The following is a 25,638-nucleotide window of genomic DNA, read 5'->3' as shown; positions in this document are numbered from 1 at the left end:
GTAATTTGCGTTTTGATTTGTTAAGTAAATGTTGCATTCATTATTTTAATCTAATAAATGAGTACGTTTTTATGGAATCAGTCATTTAATAAGTCGAGTCGTGTTTGCAACTAAAATAAGTTTTGACTGACATTGACTGTATGTTTTTTGATTTTTTAAATTTTACCGAATAGGACAGGAAAATTATTTTACTTTTTGTATAATAAACTGCCATAGTAAGTATTTTGTCGGTTTCCATATTTAAAAAGGCCATGTTACTTTTCTCGGGAAAATGTTACTTTTTGATCTGATTCGTGTTATATTTGACTATCTGCCACTGGCAACACTGGTCAAAAGTAAACCACTACCTACTCCCTGGTTATGCTCTAACCGAGAATGGTGAAATTGGCAAATTAAATTGAATTAATTGGTAGTAATTTTTCCCTGCAATATCGCCCGATTTAACCGTTTCAGACGGTTTTTGTGGGGTTTTTGGAGTCCCGTGTTTATGTGAATAAGCCCGTGTCTCTGAATATGTTTCTGCAAAAGGCCCTAAGTCATGTTATTTGATGAAACGCTCTATAAAAGGACATTGGGCGTTTTGTACTTATAGAAAATTTGCCCACAGTCATATTACTATCTTGGGACGTGATTTATATCTCCCAACCTCCTTCCAGCGATCAGTTTTCAACTTGAGCCCGCGTGGTTCTATGGTTAAATGCAGTTAAATGCGTACAGTAATAATGTACCTAATAATGACCTTAAAATAAATTTAATATTTCCGTATTTGCATGGTATTTCTTTATGGAACGCACCCTCCTAAACGTCAAACAGTGAATGTTGCACAGATTATAGTCACGTCCTGTCATTGTTGATTGTGTTAAAGACGTCAAAGTACTCAAAGTCAACGAAGTCGAAGTGTCAAAAACTTGTTATTTGTCAAATGTGAGCTCGGCGCGTGGTGTGTGCGCGTGTTGTGGTATCGGATATCGGTTTATTTGCGTGGTTGTGTCGGATTGTTCACACTCGAGTAGAGTGTTGTGATGAGCTCGTGACCGTCTGCTGCAGCAACCCGGCGACATGAAGCCCGACGGCTACACGAACGGCGACGACGACGGTGAGTCCGCCGCGGCCGCGACCCGGGTCAAGGTCGCCTGTTGCCTGCTCCTCCGCCTGCTGCTGCCCTGGTACCCGCCCGCTGCACCAGCCCGCGGGACCAGGCGGCTGCTCGCGCCCGCGACACGCATAACCTCTCCTTCCTATTGCGACGTTTTTATTGCTCCACATTCAATTCAATTGGCTAGCTATTGGTACTAAAAAGATAATGAGGTTGCTGGAAGAGTACAGGCGACATCATGTTGTCTGCGTACATAGATACAGGCTGGTTTTATTTGGCCATGTGATGCTTATATTAAAACCATGTGACTTGAATATTTGCAAATTGATTTCCTTACTATTATTACCATTTACCTAACTATGATTAACACATTTCTTATGAATGTTTATTTGTTAAATTGAATACTATCTTGTATTTATAATCCCTACACATCACTGCAGTGATGGTCAGGTCTGGTAGCCGTCCCCCTGCACGGGTGTTATTATTTTAGTGTCATAATTCAAAGCACATTATTAGGTTGCTAACTTTAATCTGCTGTTGAGACATCCTTTTCTTAGTGTGTTGTAACTAGGGTTTCTTACTATGTGGATACACCATAGTAGGTTAATTTTTATTCATACCTATAAAAATTGAGGCCCTCTGTTATCTTTAATAATAAATGAATGTTGTCTGGAGGGTGATAAGAATGTTGTTTTGCTTTGTTTTGATAATAATCAACATTTAATCCTTAGCAGCATTCTTAGTTATTATGTTGTATAACAATCCTGTAGCAACTTAGCAAGTAGGAATGTTTCTTACAAATTGATTTAATATGTTTTCCATTGTGGAGGCCAATATATGATCTACTAGCTGTTCCCTTGAGCTTCGCTTTGCCTTAAAAAGTTTTCCCGTGGGAATTCCAGGATAAAAAGTAGTTTATGAACATATTCTTTGTCAGGGTCTAGACTATATGTTTACCAAATTTCATTCAAATCCGTTCAGTAGTTTTGGCGTGAAAGAGTAACAGACAGACACTTGATTTATGATATTAGTTATTAAGTTAGGATTCTATTCTCTGCAGAGTTGTTAGTGCCTGTACCTGGTTTTCCCAAATTTTACCTTTGAGCATGTCCCCAAGGTCTAAATTGCATTCCACTGCGGGTTCACACTCCAAGATATGTGTTAAATGTAATATGCAGGTCTTCTTGTGAAGTTTTCCTCACTGTAAGAGCAGTTTTAAAGCAAAATTTATTATTTGATGTAAACCCACAGGTTCTTGAATGAGAAAATGAGTATTTTTTTATTGAATAAAACTGGTACACCTCAAAGTTTTTAAAACAACAAACATTCATAGAAGAGCAATATAAAACTATACTTTAGTTGTATAGGTATAGATGGTGATGTAATGAGTGTGTTGTGGGTGCAGAGTCGCAGGAGGGCGCGATGTGGCCGGCGGCGGTGCTGGAGGGCGGCTGGGCGGCGCGCGTGCTGGCCGCGCTGCACGCGCTGCGCCTGGCGGGGCTGGGCTGCGACGCCACGCTGGCGGCGGCGTGCGGGCTGCAGCTGCCGGCGCACCGCGCGCTGCTGGCGGCCGCGGCGCCGCGCCTGCTGCAGGACCAGCCCGGGCCGCTCATCCGCATCGACGCGCCCGCCGCCGCCGTGCGCGAGCTGCTGGACTTCATCTACACGGGCCGGCTGCGCGCGGCGTCGGGCGCGGCGGCGCGCGGGCTGTACGTGGCGGCGGCGCGCATGCGCGTGGAGGCGGCGCGCTCGGCGCTGGCGGCGCGGCTGCTGCGCGCGCTCACGCCGGCCGACTGCCTGGCCGTGCGCGCGCTGCCCGGCCTGGGTGGCGGCCAGCGCGCGCTCGTCGACGCCTACATCGCTGAACACGTGAGTGACTACTTACAGTGACAAACTTTCCAGCCAAATCAACATCAATCAAGACCTAATCCACTAATTCTCGTGAAATATAAGAATACATTAATAGTTTGTCTCAACCTTATTTCTGCAAGATTATCTGTCTACATTATCTGAGTTGCAGTAGTCGATTTGTTGTTGAGTGGCAGTGTGTACCGGCGCCCGCTCACAGCTGTTGTATGTCGTGTGCAGTTCGACGAGGTGCTGTCGGCGGGCGGGCTGGGCGGTGTGCGCGCGCTGCGGGTGGAGCTGCTGCGGGAGAGCTCGGCGCACGACGGCGAGGAGTCGCCCAGCATGCTGGCCGCCGCCGCGCTCGCCTGGACCCGCGCCGCCCTGCAGGACTCCCACCACGACGTGCGTACTCACACACAAACACCGACACTGGAGATGTATGGCCTCGCTTCGTTCGGCTCTTTAGGGTTTAGAAAATGCCGATAAGGTTAGGCTGTAGGGAATGCTGGGTTGAGATGAATGGCCTCGCTTCGCTCGGCTCTTTACAGTTTAGGAAATACCGGTTAAGTTTGTATATTGCCTCGCTTCGCTCGGCTTTTTACACTTTAGGGAATTCCGGTTAGGTTTGCGCACTAGGTTAAAACCTAGAGTGCCAAACTTACCCACATTTCTTAAATTTAAATAGCATTTCCAAAAACCCTAAGGAGGCAAGCGAAGCCATATCAAACACATCAACCCTGCATATTCTCAAGCTTTGAGGACCGAGCGAAGCGAGGCAATACAAACTTAACCGGTATTTCCTAAACCGTAAAGAGCCGAGCGAAGCGAGGCCATATAAACCAACTTCGCATTCCTAAACCCTTGAGAGCCGAGCGAAGCGAGGCAATACATTATGCAATACAAAGGCATTTAAGTGTTTAGTGCATTATAGACCATTGAGCTTATCAGTTCGTTCTTATTTGACAACCTTTTGCACTCGCATCTGACATCCTTAGGGCTTGACCGTATCACCAGCCCGAACAGATGCCAAACACATCAAACCCGCATTTCCTAAAACCTACCTGCTTTGTATGTTGCTCATGGCGGCTAGAGTGTAGCAGCGAGTGTGGGTGGTTGTTGACGCGGCGTGTTGTCGGCAGCTGGAGGGGCTGTGCGCGCGCGGGCACATGCTGTACGTGGACGCGGGGGGCGCGCTGCGGGACTGCGGGGAGCTGGGGGGGGGCGCGGGGGAGGGCGCCGCGCTGCGCGAGTACCGCCAGGCCGCCGCCCGCCGCGCGCCCCCCGCGCCCCCCGCGCCCGCAGCGCCGCCCGCCGGCGACGACTGGGCCGTGCTGGCCGCGCGCCGCGCCCCGCCCCGCGCCACGCGCGCGCTGCTGGCGCTGGGCGGCGAGGTGGTGGCCGTGCACATCACGTGGCGCGCGGAGGGCGGCGGCGGCGTGGCGCGGGGCGCCCCCCTGCCGCCCGCGGGCGCCGGCGCCGGGCCGGGCGAGGCGCGCGCCGCCCTGGCCCGGCCGCGCTGCGCGCTGGGCGGCGCCACGCTAGGCGGCAAGCTGCTGGTGCTGGGCGGCTACGACCGCGCGCAGGCGCTGCGCAGCGTGGAGGTGTACGACCCGGCCAGCAACACGTGGGCGGCGGGCCCGGAGCTGAGCGTGGCGCGCGCGCGCTGCCCGGCGGCGCGGCTGAGCGGCGCGGTGTACGCGCTGGGCGGCAGCGACGGGCTGGCGGAGCTGGACTCGGTGGACGTGCTGGCGGAGGGCGGGCGGCGCTGGGAGGCGGCGCCGCGCATGCCCGGGGCGCGGTCGCACGCGGCGGCGGCGGCGCACGAGGCGGGCGGCGCGCTGTACTGCGTGGGCGGCTGGGCGGCGGGCGTGCCGCTGCGCGCCGTGTGCCGGCTGCGCGGCGGCCGCTGGGAGCCTGCGCCGGCGCTGCGCACGGGCCGCTCGCAGCTGGCGGCGGCGGCGTGGCGCGGCGCGCTGTGGGCGCTGGGCGGCTGCGACGCCTGGCACTGCCTCGCCAGCACCGAGCTGCTGCCGCTCGACCGAGACGACGCCGAGTGGATCGAGGGTGAGACACCTACTACTTTTCTTTAACAATTATTCTTCCTTGACAAAAACATTCATTTCATTGACGACCGAATGGCGTAGTGGTTAGTGACCCTGACTACTGAGCCGAAGGTCCCGGGTTCGATTCCCGGCTGGGGCAGATATTTGTTTAAACACAGATATTTGTACTCGGGTCTTGGGTGTTGGTATTTATATTTAGTATCTATCTATCTATGTATTTGTGTAGATATATCAGCTGTCCGACACCCATAACACAGGTTCTGCCTAGCTTGGGGTCGGATGGCCGTGTGTGAGATGTCCCTACATATTTATGTCCCTACATATTTATATTGTTGTAAGATAGAATAATCTATTTATATTGTCATCTCTTTACACATGTTGTGGTGTCATTTTCTCAAAGTCAATGTTCGTGAACTGCAGTTGGCACGATGCCTTTGTTCATTCACAGTGTGTGTAGTTGTGTGCTGACCTGCGACAACACTTGGCCGTCGTGTGAGTCCGCCAGTGTCGGGTGACCGCGGCCGGTGCAGGTTGTCGCAGGTCAGGCACATTGCTCGATGCAACCAAAGACCGGTTCTGACAGTATTTATTGAGAATTTTATCATTTCGAACTTGCTGTTATAGAAGGTGCTATACTCACGTTTGGGTTTTTAAAGTAGTCGTTAAACATCACACCACCGCTAGATGATTAGGTACCTATACAAAGATAATAATATACCTGAGGATAGTGAATCGCTCTACTTATTTTACTTACAACGATTTTCACGATGCAGTTCCAAGAGTACATCCATTCAAACCCTTTTCCGTACCTAATAGATAGATCTAGACTCACAACGCTTTTAAATATCCGTAACATTTCATCCACTCGTTTAGCTATAATGTAGTTACTGTTTCTGAGGGCTGTGCCTTTCCTATGTTGATTCTACAGGAGAGATGAAAATGTTTTTCTGTCCAATAAAGTCACAGTCACCACTATCGGCCGTTTACATTTTAAACCCTTTATAATCGGTGACCGGTCCAGTTCGTCGACTGATGTAGCCCTTGGTCCTTAGGGCCGGCGCTGCCGACGGCGCGGCGCTCGGTGGGCGGCGCGGTGTGCTGGGGCGCGCTGGTGTCGGCGGGCGGCTCGGACGGCGCGTGCTCGCTGCGGCGCACGGACTGGCTGCCCCCGCCCCCCGCCGCCGCCGCCGCCTGGCTGCCCGGCCCGCCGCTGCGCGAGCCGCGCGCCGCGCCCGCGTTGCTAGCGCTCGACGAGGTATGCATACCTACCTCTTTTTTTCAGTGAATTATTATAGAAGCAAAAGTCTGCCAGTCAATTTTTTTTAATTAGTTTATTTAGTTTCTTACTGCTGGGCAGACAATGGATGTGTATTTTTTTCTAACCTTTGAAATAAAATGACTTAAATGTAACACATATAGAATCGCAGCCTAACTGTTTAATAGGACCTTGACTTAAACGAGAGTTTCTTTCACTCTTTTCAAGATATTTACCAAATTGATGTGTCAGTAACTATGTAGTGCAAGTGCAGTAACTCTGTTCTCCTCAGGTGCTGTACGCGGTGGGCGGGTTCAGCGGGCAGCACTTCCTGAGCTCCGTGGAGTGTCTGTACGAGCTGGCGGGCGAGTGGACCGCGCTGCGCGACGCGCGCCCGCCACGCCACCTGCCCGCCCAGCCCGTCGGAAACAAGGTATCTACTCGTCACTTGTTGAGCTACGACTAGGACTCATGTTCAATTGGCCATGCTAACTTTCTGAACAAGAATGAAATGCTTAAAACCGTTTCGAGGAATATGCTTCCAGTACAATTTCTGGTCATCAGATTTTAAATTAGGTCTCTTTTTTTTATTATTCAATAAAAACGAATAACCTTCATTTGTCCTTTCTATGATTAAAAATAGTTGTAATTAATAAAAATAAAAAATAACGAAATAAGTTTCTTAAAATGGTCTATATTTTCAAAATAAATTATAAAAAATACATATCATAAATTGGTAGCATGGTCAATTGTAGGTACAAAGTTTAGGTAGACTTTTATGTACTTGTCAAACTAACAACAGTAAATTCAATGAAAACAATGTTACTTATGAAGCTAACTGTTCACATAATTTTCTTCGTTAAAAAACGTCCCACCGTAATTAAGTAAAGTGTGTTGACGCGAGGGTGCGTATCGAATACTTCACAGTGTAATCGGTCGTTTATTGACGCACTATGAATATGAAATAAAATACGTTTACCTATACCGCCTCGCGTGCATGTTTCTGCCGCGCGCGGTACCTGGACAGGTTTGAGAATTCCAATGACAGTTGTTTCCATTTCAGCTGCAAGAGTTAACTCTCGGGGAGGAGAAGACAGAAACAAACGGTCGGAAAGAGATAGAGACAGAGACAAACGGGGAAGCCGAGGGAGACGGCGGCGCCGCGCCCGCGCAAGTATAGTCCCTCACATACGGGTCACCTGTGCTTCTACAGATTTTAATTATAATTTTTGATAGTATTCTACAGAAATTACCTACCGATTTCCAAATAATGTTATCATTATAATGCAGGGTTTATGCTATACTATTGCACAGGTTGTCAAACCATCTGTTTTATTGTAGTTTTCATTGACCAATCTACTTTATGTATCTGCTTTTAGTTATTGCTGCTAAGCTAATCTGCCAGTGGATTGGTTGATGAAGTTCTTTTTAAACCCGACGTGAAAAGAGGGGTGTTATATCTACTAATGTCCACCGACTAGCACGGGACGTGTTGTCCCGGTCCAGACATGCCCGGATCATTGAATAAAATGTATATTTTTGTATGAGAGTATTCCACAGCGCGTTATCGCAAATATTATATAAATCTATATATTGTTCTCCGCGATATCGGCCGATAACGTGAGATAATTATGCAAAGCAATCTCTTCAGCACACAACATAGTGACATCGCTTTACGACGCAATAATTTATAATACATAATTTAGTCGAAGTTTACTTTAGTTGAACCAACAATGTTCGTCCACTTTATGAATCTAATAGAGTAATAATGTTCCATTAGTCGCGGCGCAAATTGAGGCTCGGTACAGTCGAGGACGCCTCGCACTGCAGGCACCGAGCAACCTTATCTTCTATGTTTTAATGCTCAAAATATGTCAGAATAGGAGATCCATTCGGTAAGCGTGTAGCGACAGCAGTTGGCAACTCATGTGACTAAATCGGTCGACGACCTCTGCGGCTCTGTCACTATATTATATACAAAACTTTCGATTTATCATACCTGATAGGAAAGAATATTGCTGATTATAGAATTTAAATAAATTTAAATTTCCTACAAGTCGTCATGCATCCTTCTGCTGCGGTCTGCGGTAGATACTTACCTACTTACTAAGACTAAGTAGGTTTTTTCCAAAACCTGAAAGTCACTAAAATTTTAATTCCTTTCGTCCTTCCTCATAAGTATCTTAAAATCGGCCGATATCTTGGTAGATACAGTAATGACCGCAGTCACCCTGTGTCTCATGTCCGTGGCACCCAGCACCGTGTCCCTCTCCCTGGCACACGGGATGTGTCTCATTGCCCTGGCACAGGCTCGCGGCGGTGATCGAAGAGCAATAATGAATCAATGAGCTACCTCAGCGACCGCGGCCGCCGATGACCACCACGTTATATACATAGATGAGTTATTTACCTATATGTAGGTACATTGTTAGCGGATTTAGCGCGTAATTATTTTCGCTGGTGTTAGTTTGGTGTCCAAGTATTTAGGATAATTCGCTGTCAGTATATAAGGTTTCTCTGTAACCACCTATATTATACAACTAATATAAACTTAATTATATCAGGAGTTCAATGGTCGAGTGAATAGCATGCTATAAAATAAATTACCTAGGAATGAATGAAAATATCATATAGAGCTACATAATACTACACAACTTTAGTTTCCTTTATTTTATCAAAAAATAAATAAGTAGGTAGGCATTATTATGTGGTTATTCTTCGTAATTCCCTCTCTAAAGTAATCGTTCATATTATTTACTTATGTAACGATTGGATGATAATAATGCTTGTTAGTAAGTATACATAGATATAATATATGATATATTAGGTAATACTACAGGTGGGTCGGCGAGCCGCGTCGCTCTAGATGTCGTGTCGTAGTGCAGAGTACTGGCAGTGAGTTCCCCCGCGCTGTGGTGTGGTGTAGCACAGTGTAGTTACTGGTGTAGTGAGCTCACTGCCTGGCCTCTGTCTGTGTTGTCTGATGCATACCATTTCCATTTACTCCGTTACTTTCGTTTTATTCCTGCATTTGTCGAGTGCATTTTTATTTCAAGATCTGGCATTTTGTATTTAGGTATCTCTGGTATATTTGTATTTTATCACAACTTTGTACACATTTTACCTAAATTATACATTCTTATTGTCCTAAGAAGCATTGGAATTTTATACTATACTTATGTATATTTTAGTGCGTATCGTCATTTTTTAAATAAAATATATGATGTAGAACCTTTACACGTATCAACATTGTAATACTGATTATACCTATCTGTATATTGCTACTGTACATTTTGTTTAATGTATTTATATTATACACGAAGTTTGTAAGGTAACTATTTAAATGTTTATAGATTGGTATTTTTTCACGTCACAAAATTTAAATTTTAATCTTTGTATGTATTTTATGGTAACCCACCTATTTACCCAGCTCACAACCAAACAAGATTCTTAAATGTATTTGATGTCAGCATTTGTTTTAAAATCGGAATATAAGGCTATGTCTATTAGACCTGATGGAATATTTTCTATCATACTTCTTGGATCATTCGTCTCTGCAGTAACATTGTACATCCACACTGTGTCCGTCTCTAATGAATCTTGTTTAGTTGAGGGCCGCGGTCACGGCCACGCAAACAGACTTATGCCTCTGCCCCCTATCATCGCCTGTATTGCTCTTTGCATAAGACGTAGATTCGCGTGACAGGTCCGTCTGTAAGGCTTCTCGTGCAGATTATGGCGACCGGCGGAGACATGCCACACAAGACTGTGTTTATCTTACACCGAGATATCCACGTGCTATATGGCGACGTCATGTAAACAATTAATCGTATACCATTTTGTTATTTCTTGTCATTGTTACTATTCACAATAGGTATCACTTTTATAAGATCGCGTGTTTTTCGTGTGCTTCATTGCGGAAAGCGTCGCCTCAGTGGGCAGACCTTGGGGCCGCTCCGAGCTCGTTTATCATCTATTATTCATTTCTTTTGATGAATATTTAATGGATTATTTGGATATTAAGTCGGTACTAAACTCTAATCGATATTTTTTGCCGGTAACTAAGTGGTATTAATTTATCTTGATTCTTGTGCTGTTTACAATGAGTACGTATATTAGAAGCTACGCACATGTGTACCTACCTATCTAGGTAGCCTGGTACCTACCTATTGACCGACCTTGTCATAAATGATAACTCCAGACTACAATATCACAACATCTCTGATAAGCGTAGTGTGTATGATAATGATATGTTTCATAATCACATAATTATCATTTGTAGTTCCTATCTAGTATTTATATACGTAGTAACAGAATATTATTAGCAAAAAATGTACTGCGACCGAAAAATTCAGTAAGTACTTTCAGAAAGTCATGAAATATAATAATTTGATTCCCTTTTCTAAGTTTGTTGTTTATAGGGATTTCAATTGCGTAATGTATTTAATTAAGCCCTATCGTTTCAGACTTCCCAATAATGAACAATACCCATTTTAGAGTACATTATTACGTAGAGTGTAGTAGAGACCGCGTCATGTGGCCGCGACCTCGGCCGAGGCTACAGAATCATCAGAGGCCGGTTCGCTAGCACGTAGGTACCTCTTGTAGGACACCTAATAAATAATCTAAACTGGTCCTAATGGAATAATAACATTAATAGATCAAATATTTGTTGGTAGTTTATTTTTATAAATGAACGCAGTCAGTCCGTTACTGGACATGCCGGGCTCCCTGCGAGGCTGACCGACGGTTTTACTCTAGTTTTACTGTCATATCTGAACTTTCATAAAACTATTATCCCGATAACTTATTACGGTCATTAGAATACTCTCTGAGCAGCAGTTTTCTCGCGGGTCGCCATACTCTCTTTAGGTTAAATTTAAGTATTTTTTGGTTTTGTTTAATCTAAACTGCTAACCAGTGATTACCGTCGCCGTTCTGATTCTCTTTACTCGGCAATGCCTTGAACAATGTCTGTAAATGTTGCATGTATTGAGAATAAAGTGATATTATTAATTGTATTATCTAAATCTTAGTTTGTATTATTGGTAATGTATATTTGCTTACTTTTAAACAGAATCAGAGCTGATTTCGGTCTCGACGTTTAATAAAATTAAACTAATGTATTTAGAATTATTTTTGCGTATAAAAGACACTAATATTAGTTTAGGTAGTTCCGTTGTTGCACGTGTCAGCGCATTGTCCTTGTGTAAGGTATTATTTTGTGCTCATATCATAATATGTAGGTACTTTTAATGTTTAAGGTATTATGATTATATTAAAAGCGCTATCGCTGGGGCTTCAAAAACATTCCTAGTGAGCTTGCACCAATATTGGCAGATGTTAGATCACTTCTGCAGTAGCGAGGTGACGGTATTGTGGCAAGCTGGCAAGTGGTAGCGCTTCTTCGCCTCATCCTGTAGAGTTCATTGTTGTATTGACACTAATATTTCTAAAACAAAATATTAATAAAACTAAAAACACCAAGAGTTATGTGTATAAAATTAACTGTAACAAAAATGTGAGATAAATAACTGTTTCTGAATTTGTACAAAATATAGTTTAGTTTTGAGATTGGTTGAGGGTTTACTCTTTGTGATAATGAAGTACGTTTATAACTATTAATAACTGTGTCTGGTCTCGCTCGGCGCCGCACAGCACCTAGCACACCCCTAGCCCTAGAGACCCAGCATGCTCTAGCATGTGAGCTAGGGCGGTGATGCGCTGCCATAGAGCGTCCTATAGATAATGAAGTGACGTGACGCCGGCGCACAGTCAGTCGGGGACAGTCCGCTGTACCCCTGACGCTGTCAGGACACTCCACACGCCGCGGAGGTTGTGTCAGCGGCTGACTGTGCGCCCGCGAGCTGCCACACTATGAAGCGGCCGCGCAGTATTCGCCATTGTTTATGTTTCAATAAATATATTGCAAATTTTAACTAATCGAGTTTTATTTCTTAGCAAATGCCTTTACTGTTAAGAATGAGGCCCCATTGGTGCGTTGCCTGGTCGTTGCCATATTTATTTTTATAATCGTTCCTTTGGGATGAAGCGAAGTAACACCACTCAACACACCGATGGGGCATCTTCACTAAGACGGGTTAAGTATTTATAAACACTTGTAAAAGTCAATAAATATATTTAGAAAAATAGTAGCTTCTATTCTTACCTTCTACAGCATATTCTTATTTATCCATTTATCAAATTCAAAGGCACTTTGTTTCACATCACAACAACTTATTCTACAGCATATTACGCTATGTATTTCCACTAATTAACTTATAAATGCTACACCACGCCCGCCTCCGTCTCCAACAGCAGCTTGGCCAGCGAGTGCTTGGCTCCCAGGTTGAGGTCGCTGAAGCCGCGCCGCTCCAGCTCGCGCAGACAGGCGGCGGGCTGGGCGGGCGGGGCGAGCTGGGCGGCTAGGGCGGGCGGCGCGCAGGGCGGCGGCGGCGGCGCGTGGATGAGGGCGGGCTCGGGCGCACGCAGGCAGCGCAAGGAGCGAGCCAGGAGTTGAGGAATGGAGGCCGTCGAGTTGTCGCCGCTCAGCATTATCGCTGCAAGGGAATATGGAGTTAGTAATCGGTTTCGGATGGTCATACTGGGTCTACAGATCTATAGCCGAGTTCCAGAAAGGAACTTTAAGTTAATGTATTAAATTTATGTTTGTCTTTCTGTCCGTATACTGCCAAAGCAGCAATACATTGAAGGTAGACATTAGCGTTAACTTCCTTTCTGCAACTCAGCGTATAACTGAAAGGTGTACAACACCTATTAGATACTGTGTTTTAATTTAATTTTTAGACTTGTCATAAAAGGTAAACAATGTTGGTGTGTCTTTAAGTGCATCACTCTAAGACTGACTACTTGCCCTATCAGATACATCAAGAGTACAGTTACTACTGACCTCTATCCAGATCCCGCCTATAAACGGCCAGCACGTCGCTCCGTGCCGTCATGAAGCGGCCGGTGTTCACCGAGGGCCGCCGCCCCGCGCGCCGCAACTCCAGCGCGTACTGCGAATAGCGCGCGAAGCCGACTGGCGAGTACCATTGGAGGCCGGGGAGCGTGTTCATGCGGACCTGGGGGGGGATAGAATGAGGTCAAGATATTTATTTATTTGAAGACCAACAAATGATACACTTGTTGCATACAACAAGGCTACATAAATAAAATACTAAATAAAGTCTGCACTTAATTATAATGATAATGATATTTATGCCTAGTCCACCACGCTGGCCTAGTGTGGGTTGATGGACTCCAACATAAGCAAGCTTGTGCTGAGAGAGTTGTCGGGTAAGTGGGCAACCCGACTGTCAGATATTCTCAACCTGCCCTCTGCGAAGGCCTCTGACTAGGCTTAACGACTTTTCGAATCGTTGTCTAAGATAAACTCCGTCAAGGTTGAATCTAGTTAAGTCCGCTGGATGCAGGCCGCCTCCGGTCGGACAAGGTGGAAAACATTTGGGGAGGCCTATTTCAACAATGGACGTCCCATGGCTGAGATGATGATAACCTATACTACTAAAATAGTGTAATGTAAAGCTAACCCTGTTCAAAAAGTCCTCATTGAACTCCATATCCTCAGTAGCCAATAGCAGCAACGTATCCTTAGTGACCATCGTAGACGCGGCCTTCATTGCCGCGGCGCGCGCGCGCTCGATGCGGTCTTGCGCGCTGATTGGCCCGGCGGCGGCGTGCTGTGCGCTGATTGGCTCGTCCACATCGATGACGCGCACGCCGGCGTGGCTGGGCAGGGCTAGGGCGGCCGCGCGCACTGATTCTAGTTCGTTGGGGACCCCGCGCATGTGGATTAGTGCCTGGGAATAATACAAAATAACGTTTAGTGGCTTTAGGATACATTTAAAGCCTAAAAACAATGGTATTGATTGACAGTAGGGCAAGTTCAGTGATTCAAAATCTGCCATTTGAGATGGCAGTGCGTTGGTCTTATATTTGACTAAGTATTTATAGCTTTCTTTTTATATTCAACACACCACACCATCTGGTTCATATCGTTTATTAGAGGGTCTAGTATTTTAATTTAATTTTAATTTTCTTTATTTGGAAAACAAACAGCTTATACTATTACATATTATAAATTAACATAAGGTTTACACACAAGCCAATAAAGTTTTCACACCTATTTTTTTACTAAATACTCAGAACATCACTGAACTGCTTATGATGCATAAAGTTAAGAAGTTAACAATCAACAAAATAATTAGCTACTTTTATAATAATAATATAATATAATTAGGTATATTACCCATGTACTATGTATTTATATGATAAGTTACTTACAGACAAACTACTACGCTATTTTTAAGTTAGTAATAATTTTTTTCTTAAAATTAATGAGTTTTTCGCTAAATATATCAGTTATATGATGTGATTTATTGTAACTTTCGCAAGCTCTTATAGCGAAGCGGTTTTTAGTATAGTTACTACTACAGTTTTTAATAACAAAGGTCTTTGGATGGCGGGAGTTGCCTTTACAGTACAAAGCCATTTTACCAAGTAGGTATGGACTGTCAATATGGTTGTTGATAATTTTGTGCAAAAACATCTGGTCTCTCATGTCACGGCGGGTTTCAAGTGAAAGAAAAGAGTTGGTATCGAAATTTTTAAATTTATATTTTAAACGTTTAATGAATTTATTTTGTATTCTTTCAATATTATATATGTGATTTTGGTATTGAGGGTTCCATACCGTCGATGCATATTCAAGTATGGACCTAACAAAAGAGTTAAAAAGCAAGATAAGAGTGGTGGGGCTTTTAAAATCTTTACTCTGTCTAAAAATAAAACCCAGCATCTTATATGCTTTTGCTGTAATTATATCGTAGTGTCTCCGGAACGATAATTCACTATCGAGGTGGACTCCCAGGTCCCTCACCTCGGTTACCCTTCTTAAACTTATATCTTGAAAATTATAGTCATATAAAATTTTGTTTTTTTTTCTTGTGAAAGATATGACACAACACTTATCGATATTAAGTTTAACTTTATTCTTATTACAATACCGTATTAAATTATTTAAATCTGCTTGTAAGTTATGACAATCGTCTAAAGAACTCACCTTCATAAATATTTTCGTGTCGTCAGCATATAATAAAGAGTCGGAATTATTTAAAATATTAGTTACATCATTGATAAAAATATTGAAGAGAAGGGGGCCCAAGTGAGAGCCCTGGGGGACACCAGAAGAAATAGGGATAAAAGATGATAAGTATCCCTTAATAGAAACTGCTTGCGACCTGTTCCTTAAGTAAGAATCTAGCCATCTCAGTAGGTTGCCGTGTATACCAAATAAATCGAGTTTTTTAACTAATATATTATGGGGAATTTTATCAAAAGCCTTTGAATAATCGGTATACACGGCATCCACCTGAAATCCGTTATCCATAGCATCCAATAAAATATCTATGTATTCACACAAATTTGATTCTGTTGATTTTTGATTGATGAAACCATGTTGAGAATTTATCAGGTACGGTCTAACTGAAGGAAACATAACGTCGTATATAATTTTTTCGAATAATTTTGGAATAACATTAAGCTTAGATATACCTCTATAGTTGTTAGCATTATGCTTATCACCACCACCCTTGTAAATGGGAGTAACAAGAGACTGTTTCCACTTAATTGGAACTATACAGGTCTCTAAAGACATCCTGAATAAGACCGTGATTGGAATTGCGAGTTCTTTATGACAGCGTCTTAGAAACAGGGGATGAAGACCATCTGGGCCACATCCCTTAGAAGTATCTAGTTTTTTTAAATATTTTTCCACTGTATCAAAATTTATAGCTACAGTGCATAGTAATGTTGTGTTATTATAGTTACCTTCATAATCATCTAAATCGTTTACAGTGGATTCTTTTTCAAAAACTGAGTGGAAAAATTTGTTAAAAATATTTGCTATTGATTGACCGTCCGAACCAACATTATTTTCATCCAAGTATATTGTGTCTGGGATTTCATTTATACTTTTTCTCGATTTTATGTACGACCAAAAATGTTTGGAGTTTATCTTTATATTATCTTCTGCGTTGGAAATAAATCTGTCAAAGCAATCAGTTTCCATTTTTTTTTGTATTCGTCGCAGCGATGAGAAGTTTTCATAATCGGATAGCCTGCCGTATATTTTCCATTTTTTATGAACTTTATTTTTTTTATTTATTAAGCTTATTAACGGTTTTGAATACCACCTAGGATATTTCATCTCATCACGAACGACACGACTAGGAATTAATCTATCTATAATTTCATTAATGACAGTATAAAAATTATCTACGGCAGCCTCAATGCAGTCTACAGATAAATGCTGATCCCAGTCAACTGAGGCAAGAGCTGTGTTAACAGCATCGTAGTCCGCAGCATGAAACCGTCGCACGGTGCGCGGGGCGGGCGGCAGCGCGGGGGGGGCGGGCGCGGCCAGCACGCGCGCGCGCAGCGGCGGGTGGTGCGCGTCCGCCGGGACCAGGCCCTCCGCACCCTCCACCGAGCAGGATATGTTAGATAAAACTAGATCGAGCATTCTGTTGTTATGATTCAACAAATAGTTATGTTGTAATAAATTACTAAAAGACATAAACGCAGAAATGTTGTAAGTTAGGGAATCCTCGGATGGATTATCTAAGACAAAACAATTAGAATTGTGATGGGACGGTAGCCATTTACCATATGTAATATTAAAATCACCAACAATAAAAACCTTATCGTCGGGAAATTCGATAACTAAATCGGAAATAAATTCAAAAAATGTTAACTCTGAATTAATTTGGTCTACTGTATGGGGAAAGTAGCAACAATAAACACGTAATAAGTTTTTTCGAGGTGTTTCGGATAACAAAATATTAACGCAAGTAATATCGGCATCGGGCAGGGAAGGCGGTAGGCGCACATCTCGCGTGTCCACTCGGAGGTCGCGGTGCACGGCCACGAAGGTGCCGCCGCCTAGCAACATATTCCTACTTACGTAGTCCCGGTCTGTTCGGTATAAACTATAACGAGAATCCACTAGTTCGGTATCAAATATGCCTGGTAACAGCCATGATTCACTAATACATATTAAATCGTATGTTACACTTAGTATAGGTTTGTTTGATTGTCGGAAACTATACAAGTTTACGTTTTCTCGCATACAAAGTGGCGCTTCTATAGGAAACTATCATGCAACTTTTACAGATAATGTATGCAAATGACAGAAGAAAACGTAAACTTTTATACAGGGTGTTGCAAAATTGGTAATTTTTTTTTCGCGAATTTTCAAATTCTGATTTCAGTTTCAGGCTTAGATATACCATGTTGCACATGTAGGTTTCGGCTTAGTATACCCTTTTTGCAACATCCTGTATAGGTTTGAAAAATTGAAAAACCTGTTCTAGACGTACAGAGGTGTACTCACAACAATAAGCTCCGTATTCCTGTCCCTCTCCGCCACGACTCTATACTTCGCCAGCCAGGCGGCGGCGCCCGGGCCGGCGGGCAGCACGGCCGCCACGCGCGCAGACTCCGTCACGTAGGGCGCGGGCACGAGCCGGGCGGACCCCAGGGGACGGACCACCTCGAGGAGGCGCAGGCGCTGGGGGGAGACAACGTCATTTATACGTGTAGGTTTGGTAACATTCAGGTTTGTTGTTTCGATTAAAGCCGCGTACAGACCGGGCCAACGAACGCCAACGGTTATCTCAACGATGGATATTTATCATATATAATACAGGGCAGATTGCAGCAATGAAGGTCAACGAAACCCGTTCGTTGGCGTTCGTTGGGCCGGTCTGTACGCGGCTTTACATGGGATCTATATTCCATTCCACGGAGAAAGACATCTATAATACAAACAGAAACTACCCTTATTATAATGTAATAATGGTTCTGTCAGAAGTCTTTCGCCGTGAAACAAGGTATAGGCTGGCTGAGCTGTAATTAGGGGGATATGTACAAAGGTTCCACTCGAGAGAGCCATGTACAGGAGTGTCACCCCCTTATAATAGAATGTAGGTAGGTTTATTTAAGGTTCTACCTTTTTTGGCATAAGATTTATTTGCCTAATCTCGTATTGCATAGTAACGTTTGGTCAAAGTCTCGTTACGCCGAAAATCGTATGGCATAAATCTCGTTTCGTAAAAAGTTATTTCGCATAACATTGTTTAGCCTAAATAATGGTATGGCCAAATCTTGAATAGCCTAATAATGCTATGGCATAGGTTTATACAAAGTAATAATATTCGTTTGACTTTAACTTTGACGGAGCGTCTCCCTACATAGCGCAAACTGGTGCCTTGTATTGTTTCCGCTGTTTGGAAAACGCTCCGCTCCGCTTCGCTGCGCTCCGCTTTGGTTTTGATGAACATGTGCACCTAACACGCTCCTCCTCGCTTTGCTCGTCGTCGCACCTATTTTTAGGTTTCGATCTCATGGGGTTTGTAATAATTATATTGGTCGTTAACTTTCGATTTTTTGATCATACAATATCGTGATTTTCGGGATGTAAGAGAAAAATACCACAATTTGTACATTTACTACATACATATATTATATATTAAGATAACATTAGGAGAAATAAGATTATACAAAGGTATAGACGAACATAAAGGAGAACGGCAGTGGGCGTACCGCCTTTTTTTTGGAGCGTTTCAGAACCATGTTTTCACCATTTATTAATACAGTGTAGATAAGGTATTTTCAGTAATTACAATATTTTTAGAAGTCGGGGGAAAAGAAAAAATTATAAATGAAGAATATTTAAATCTAAGGATAATGGAACGTAAAAACAAACATATAGAGAACGGAACGTAACAATAGTGGTGCCAGACCTAGGAATATTACCAGCAAATCCGAGCAAAAAAGTAATCGAATAGAAATATCGATACATTCTTAAATACAAAAGATATTTTATTTATCAATAAATTACATGTTCTGGTACTATTTGTGCCAAAACTAGTACATTTGGTTTATAAAATATAATTATATTTAAGTCTTGAAGACTTTTATCCATAGTAAACCATTTTCTTTTTCTCTTTATTCGATTCACTATAATCGATATTTTTTGAATATTTAAATCTAATAACACTGAATCTTGCTTGTCAATCTTGTCATAGTAGTTGTTATTTCATTTTCCATTACCTAACCGTATTATTTAATATTTTGAATACCGCTGAAACTGCTGAAGATATAGAACAAATGTGACAAAGGGGAGAACCAGACCCGGTTCCTGTTCCACCTCCCCGGCAGGCTCCCGTCCCACTTCTTCATAAGGAACCTGCAGAAGCAGCAGAACAAGAACACGCAAAATCCTGACAATATTTTCTATGAACCATAGGATGATAAATACCTAAGTCAAATATGAGAAGAGCAACTGCGTTCTGCAGTTCAAATCCCGGCGCTGACATGTACCAATGTGTTCTTTGAATTTAATTAAAATGTATACCATCACACTTACAGTGAAGGAAACCTGCATACCTATCTAGATTTAGCACATCTTCTAGAGAGCCAGGTGATGGTACTTACACCCCAACAGAGAATAGAATAGAGTAGGTAATAGGAACATAAAATTCCTAAAATTGATTCCAGGCAAATTATGTTATGTAAATAAAACAATGATCTTTTAAACAGTATATTTTATTTCATTACATTACTCGCCAAATGCATACCCATATAGTAGAACCTTTACATATAGCATTTCGAAATGGCATAGCAGATCCCTGTTGCGGAATGGCAATTTAAAACTTCAGAAGTTGGATAAGTATAACATTATTCCATGATGAATGTAGTAGCCTGATCTAGTCGATAATATTAATAAAATCATTATATTTATTATATACGTTGCACGTCCCGTATTTATTTAAACGTAAACATATAACTTGATATACCTAACATATTATTATTCACGTTGTTCGTCTTGTGTTGTTCAAGTGTTGACATGGTGTTGACGTTTAGTTGTTGACATGACACATTTTTTTATCATTTCAATTTTTCTGCTCTGGTTTGTCAATTTTTATCATTATACTGAGATCCAACCTAGACATTTATGACGTAAATCACAGAGTACTTGACATAAACATTACTTCACTTGACGTTCCATTCTTCCTGTATGAATGTTTACGTTCCATTGCGACTACATTTTAAAGATTCTTTTTTTCCGTTTTTCTCTTTTCTCCCAGCTTCTAAAAATCTAGTAATTAATTGACTTGTGTACCTGTACAGTGTCTCTCTAATCATGGTACTTTCATTACGGTACCCGTCATTTCCATAGTGGTACAAAACGTCCTTAGAACCCTGCCTTTGTCCTTTGAGCAAACGAAACTTAGGTGTTTAAAGATTGTGCCTAAAGAGTTTTAGACGAAACGAGCCTTATGCCACATAAGTCTTGGCAAAGTGATGGTTCGGCCAAAAAAGTTTAGACCATACGAGTTATGCGAAATGAGTTTTGGTCAATAAAGATTATGCGAGATGAGCGGAACCCTTTATTTAAAGGTATTTAAATCAAACGGAAGTTATGATTTTTTTACAATTGGCGAGGCTATTTGGCGTTACACTTGAGTTTATGTAGTAACTGACCTCCCCAGTATGCACAAGTAGTTTGTAGTAGAGTCCCTGCGCGGGCAGCCACAGCCGCGCGCCCTCCACCAGCCGCAGCGCGCCCGTGGGACGCCCCTCCGCGCCCGTGGGGGGCCCCTCGGCGCTCGTGGGGGCCCCCTCCGCCGGCGTGTCCGAGGCTTGGAGCCACGCGCGAGCCGCCTCTAGCACCATCTGGAATCACCATAAATGAAATGAAATATTTATTTATTATTACAAAAAAAGTAGAAAGTTGATACATGTATTGTACACAGTACACGCTTATTTCAGCTAAAATTAGGAGTCTATTTGTGATTTGTTAAAAGTATTGTAGAATCGGCTATAGAATAGGAACTAGGCATAGCTTGTATTTTAGCTCGTTGTCCGTTTGGTATATAATATAAAATTGTGTTATTGTTTAAGTACGTCTACAATAAATGGTAGGTTAGTTAGGTTAGTATATAATGTGTGGATGCTGCACTGACCTCGAGTGCCTTCTTGTGGTGTCCTCTGTGCGGCGCGGCGGCGGCGTGGTCGTCAGAGAAGATGGCGTGCGACGCGTTGAGCAGCGTCCAGCGCGGGTGGTCGAACCTACAGCGAAGAGAAGGGTTTTATTTAGTTAGGTAGTAGGTACACCACCCTCAAATTTTCTTTACTTTTATTTTCTTTATGTTTAAGGTTGCCTGTAAGAGATCGCTCTTAGCGATAAGGCCGCCTATTGTTCATTGTTCCTAGTTTATAAGTTCTCTCTGTATGTTTTAATTTGTGGTGTTCAATAGAGATATATTCTATTCTATTTATTCATCGTGCAAGTACTGGGTTAGTCAGCGACTGATGCTGACAAATCCTAGTTAGTAGTCTTTGTCATGGATAAAAACGAAGCGGAGGACTAGACTGATGTTCGGCGATGTATTATGTTATCTGTTATCCCCTCTAGGTCGGACTAGGTGTAACAAAGTAGAATAATGTTTAGAGCCTCAATTTGTGTTTCAAAATTTGGTTAGAACATAAAGGCTGACCGCCTGATGTCCGGAAAGTGAAATGAAATGAAATATACAATATAATGATGACCTGGTGGTGGGCGGCGGCGGCGGCAGGGCGGGGTCGGCGCGCAGGCCGGGCGGCCAGGCGGCGCGGGCGGGCGGGGGCTGCTTGCTGCGCAGGCGACGCACCCCGCGCGCCAGCGTGGCCGACTCAGAGGAGATATGCTCCAGGTGCACCTGAGAATAAAGAACGTAAACATGAAGACGCAAGATCGTCTAACTCATCATCATCAGCCTATAGCAGTCCACTGCTGGACGTAGGCCTCTCCCAAAGCACGCCACTGGATGCGATCTTTAGCTTTCCGCATCCAATCATAACCAGCCACCTTTCGCAAGTCGTCACCCCATCGAGCCGGAGGGCGTCCCACACTACGTTTGCCTAGTCGCGGCCTCCACTCCAGAACACGTTTACCCCATCGGTCATCGGTTCTTCGACAGATGTGACCAGCCCTCTGCCACTTAAGCTTACTAACTCCGTGAGCTATGTCGGAGACTTTATTTTTATTTATTCTTATTTTAATTTAGTTGTGCACTCTGTAGAAGTTAGGTTACCAGAGAACGCCGCATATTATGACAAAAACCTTCAAGCATAGAAACAGAATGAATAGTAGATCCCTCACCCTGGACACGAGTGCGTGCAGCTGGTAGTAGTCGGGCGCGGCGGCGACCGGCCCGGCGGTCACCGCGCCCGCCAGCTCGGCCGCCAGCTCGCTCGACAACTCGCTCGACAACTCGCCCGACAGACGCACTGCACTGTATGACTCACCCTGGAATATACATATATCAAAAATTATGGGTCTGCTATACATATTATATTGCTTTATTAAATAATATTAAAATTAAAATTTAAAATTTTGTCTTTATTAGATTTATTTTAACAGGGAATCCTAGTTTGGAATCCAGGACACATTTAAAATGTACTGTCTTAAATAAATATATTTTAATTTGTTATAGGAGTTGTTGTCACCTGCAGCGTAGTTGTGCAAGGCACGTTAGCAGCGTGCAGCACGCAGCGGCCTACATTCTCATGATGCCTCGCGGAGTATGCATTGCGCACGCACCAGTCCAGCGCGCCCTGCACCGCGGCCAGCACCGAGCGGGACAGCAGCACACCTGACTCTGAGCAGAGAAACTGAAGGTTATATGACTGATGGACAAGCAAGACAGATGAAAGGCTGTTATTGGCTTTACAGGCATTTTAAGTAAATGAAGAGGTTGATAGGGTTGTTGAATGGAATATTCTTTCAACTAATGCTGACATTCACAGCTACAGGCTGTAGCTGTGAATGTCAGAATTTCTCCAAGCTTCTGCTGTAGCCTACAGCAGAAGCTTGGAGAAAACTTGTATGACCCTAAAGCCCAGGAGACTGTAAAATTAAGTCTGGCTATAGCATGTTTCTGTTCAAGTTAAGCCAATCACCTTTGAATCAGTGAGTTGCTTAAACATGAGATTCTTCTTGCTATTACAAATACAGTGATTCACACTAACCTAGCGAGCAGTAATGGCTGTCCTCCTCGGCGGGCACCCCCATGTACACGTCCTGGCTCACGGAGAGGCGCGACACCAGCTGCTGCAGCCGCGGCGCGTTGATGAACGCCGCGTCCGTCGACAGGAAGAAGTAGTTATACTCCTCCAGGAAGTTGTCGGCGAGGTACTTGAGCGTGTGGAAGGGCTTGAGCACCTCGCGCGTGTCGGTGAAGCCCACGACGTTGGAGGGCGCGCCCGCCCCCCCCGCGCCGCCCCCTCGCGCGCTCGCCGTGAGGAAGAAGCGCAGCGCGGGCTGCAGCGCCGCGGCCGTGTGGTTGAGCGCGGCGGCGCGCGAGCCCAGCGCCGCCTCGGCCGACAGCACGGCGCCCAGCAGCGGCGCGCGCATGCCCAGCTCCGTGCTGTAGTAGCGCGGTCTCTGCACGGTCCGACCCGCCGCCGCCGCCGCCGCCGCCGCCGCCGGCCGCTCCACGCGCACGGGCTCGAAGCCGTCGTCGGCCGGGGGCGGCGGCGCGCACGCCGGCTGCTCCTCCAGCGGCACCACCACCAGCGCCACCCACAGCCCCAGCGCCAGCCCCACCAGGAAGTACGAGTTGTGCTTCGCCTGCGACATTAGGTAGCGCGAGTACATCGTGGGGCACTCACACACGACACATGGGCCGCACTTTTACGTCTTGCGATGGATTTGGCGGCACTAACTTCTAATCACCGTCTAATCCTCACTGATAAGTGAGGTTGGATAAAATTAAGGTCAAACTATGTCGCAAGAACAAGTTGCCTTTCTTGAAGAACAAAGACTTTGACTTTGTTCTTCAAGAAAGGCAACAAAGCCCTATTGAAGAATTATAGACCCATTGCACTTCTGAGCCATGTGTACAAGCTGTTTTCGAGAGTTATTACGAATCGTCTCGAGCAAAGACTCGACGACTTCCAGCCACCCGAACAAGCCGGGTTCCGAAAAGGCTATAGTACCATAGATCACATACACACGCTTCGGCAGGTTATACAGAAGACCGAGGAGTATAATCTACCTTTATGTCTAGCGTTTGTGGACTATGAGAAAGCCTTTGATTCTATTGAGCTCTGGGCGATGCTTCAATCCCTTCAGCGGTGCCATATAGACTATCGCTATATCGAGGTGTTGAGATGTATGTACAATGCTGCCACAATGTCAGTTCGATTACACGAACATAGCACAAAACCGATCCAGTTGCAAAGGGGCGTGAGACAGGGAGATGTTATTTCTCCGAAACTGTTCACCTGTGCACTGGAAGATGTTTTTAAGCTTGTAGAGTGGAAAAGACTGGGCATTAACGTCAATGGCGAATATATCTCTCATCTACGATTTGCTGATGACATAGTTATTATGGCGGAAACGCTGGAGGAGTTAGGCGAAATGCTCACAGACCTCAATGATGCCTCTAAACAAGTTGGGCTGAAAATGAACATGGACAAGACAAAGGTCATGTCGAACGAACATGTTTCATCATCGCCCGTAACTGTAGGAGGTGTCACCATCGAAGTTGTTGATCAGTATCCCTACCTAGGACAAGTGATCCGATTAGGTAAATCCAACTTCGATAAAGAGGTAGCTCGTAGAATCCAACTCGGATGGGCAGCGTTCGGGAAATTACGACACATCTTCACTGAAAACATACCTCAGTGTCTGAAAACAAAAGTTTTCAATCAGTGCGTGTTGCCAGTGATGACTTACGGAGCCGAGACGTGGTGCTTCACCAAAGGGCTTATCCACAAGCTCAGAGTTGCTCAGCGTGCTATGGAAAGGGCTATGTTAGGCGTGTCCCTGCGAGATAGGATTCGTAATGAAGAAATCCGCAGGAGAACTAAAGTTACCGACATAGCCAAAAGGATTAGCACGCTGAAGTGGCAATGGGCTGGCCACGTAGCCCGCAGAGCCGACGACCGCTGGAGTAGAAAGGTTCTGGAGTGGAGACCCCGTGTCGGCAAACGGCGTGTCGGTCGCCCCCCAACCCGTTGGTCTGATGATCTGCGGAAGGTAGCGGGAAGCCGCTGGATGCAGATGGCGGGTGACCGTTTGGGGTGGCGATCGTTAGGAGAGGCCTATGTCCAACAGTGGACTACGGAAGGCTGAGAGAGAGAGATGTCGCAAGAAATTAAAATCGACTCGACCACCAACAAAAACATCTATTTTACATTGTCAATGTCATCTTAACAGTAACTGTCACCAGCTGTATTTTTTGCACGTTTGCTGTCAGCGGCGGAAAAAACACAGAGTATAAACTTAGCTTCAAATTTAT

At 44.3% G+C, this 25,638-nt stretch overlaps 2 protein-coding genes across 2 annotated transcripts; one reads left to right on the top strand and one right to left on the bottom strand.

Moving 5' to 3' along the window:
* Positions 1–878: 878 nt before the first annotated feature.
* On the top strand, positions 879–12,201 carry LOC119691627 (influenza virus NS1A-binding protein homolog A). The gene is made up of 7 exons (XM_048628136.1): positions 879–1,096; positions 2,502–2,965; positions 3,185–3,346; positions 4,084–5,008; positions 6,060–6,262; positions 6,555–6,695; positions 7,326–12,201. The coding sequence occupies exons 1-7, from the start codon at positions 1,060–1,062 to the stop codon at positions 7,440–7,442; spliced, it is 2,049 nt and encodes a 682-aa protein (XP_048484093.1). The 5' UTR covers positions 879–1,059; the 3' UTR covers positions 7,443–12,201.
* Positions 12,202–12,384: 183 nt separating this feature from the next.
* Positions 12,385–24,119, bottom strand: LOC105395988 (chondroitin sulfate glucuronyltransferase). Its single transcript, XM_048628135.1, has 10 exons — positions 23,363–24,119; positions 22,841–22,992; positions 22,494–22,640; positions 21,902–22,050; positions 21,316–21,421; positions 20,834–21,025; positions 17,679–17,855; positions 13,816–14,085; positions 13,173–13,347; positions 12,385–12,822 (listed from the first exon to the last, which is right to left on the bottom strand). Exons 1-10 carry the CDS (start codon positions 23,988–23,990, stop codon positions 12,551–12,553), a joined length of 2,268 nt encoding a protein of 755 aa, XP_048484092.1. The 5' UTR covers positions 23,991–24,119; the 3' UTR covers positions 12,385–12,550.
* Positions 24,120–25,638: the final 1,519 nt, after the last annotated feature.

The sequence above is a fragment of the Plutella xylostella genome, chromosome 20 (assembly GCF_932276165.1).
Source record: "Plutella xylostella chromosome 20, ilPluXylo3.1, whole genome shotgun sequence".
Classification (NCBI taxonomy): Eukaryota; Metazoa; Arthropoda; class Insecta; order Lepidoptera; family Plutellidae; genus Plutella; species Plutella xylostella.
Note: the sequence above shows the minus strand (reverse complement) of the source record. Positions and strands in the feature narration are given on the sequence as shown.

What these genes read in the sequence shown, in the direction of transcription:
- LOC105395988 (XM_048628135.1), bottom strand. Translation starts at nt 23,990, where the DNA reads ATGTACTCGCGCTACCTAATGTCGCAGGCGAAGCACAACTCGTACTTC. An exon ending in TACTTGTGCATACTGGGGAG is followed by an intron (nt 17,856 to 20,833) that starts GTCAGTTACTAC and finishes GTCTCCCCCCAG; the next exon opens with CGCCTGCGCCTCCTCGAGGT. An exon ending in TAGGCGGGATCTGGATAGAG is followed by an intron (nt 12,823 to 13,172) that starts GTCAGTAGTAAC and finishes ATTCCCTTGCAG; the next exon opens with CGATAATGCTGAGCGGCGAC.
- LOC119691627 (XM_048628136.1), top strand. Translation starts at nt 1,060, where the DNA reads ATGAAGCCCGACGGCTACACGAACGGCGACGACGACG. An exon ending in ACGCCTACATCGCTGAACAC is followed by an intron (nt 2,966 to 3,184) that starts GTGAGTGACTAC and finishes TGTCGTGTGCAG; the next exon opens with TTCGACGAGGTGCTGTCGGC. An exon ending in CCCAGCCCGTCGGAAACAAG is followed by an intron (nt 6,696 to 7,325) that starts GTATCTACTCGT and finishes TTTCCATTTCAG; the next exon opens with CTGCAAGAGTTAACTCTCGG.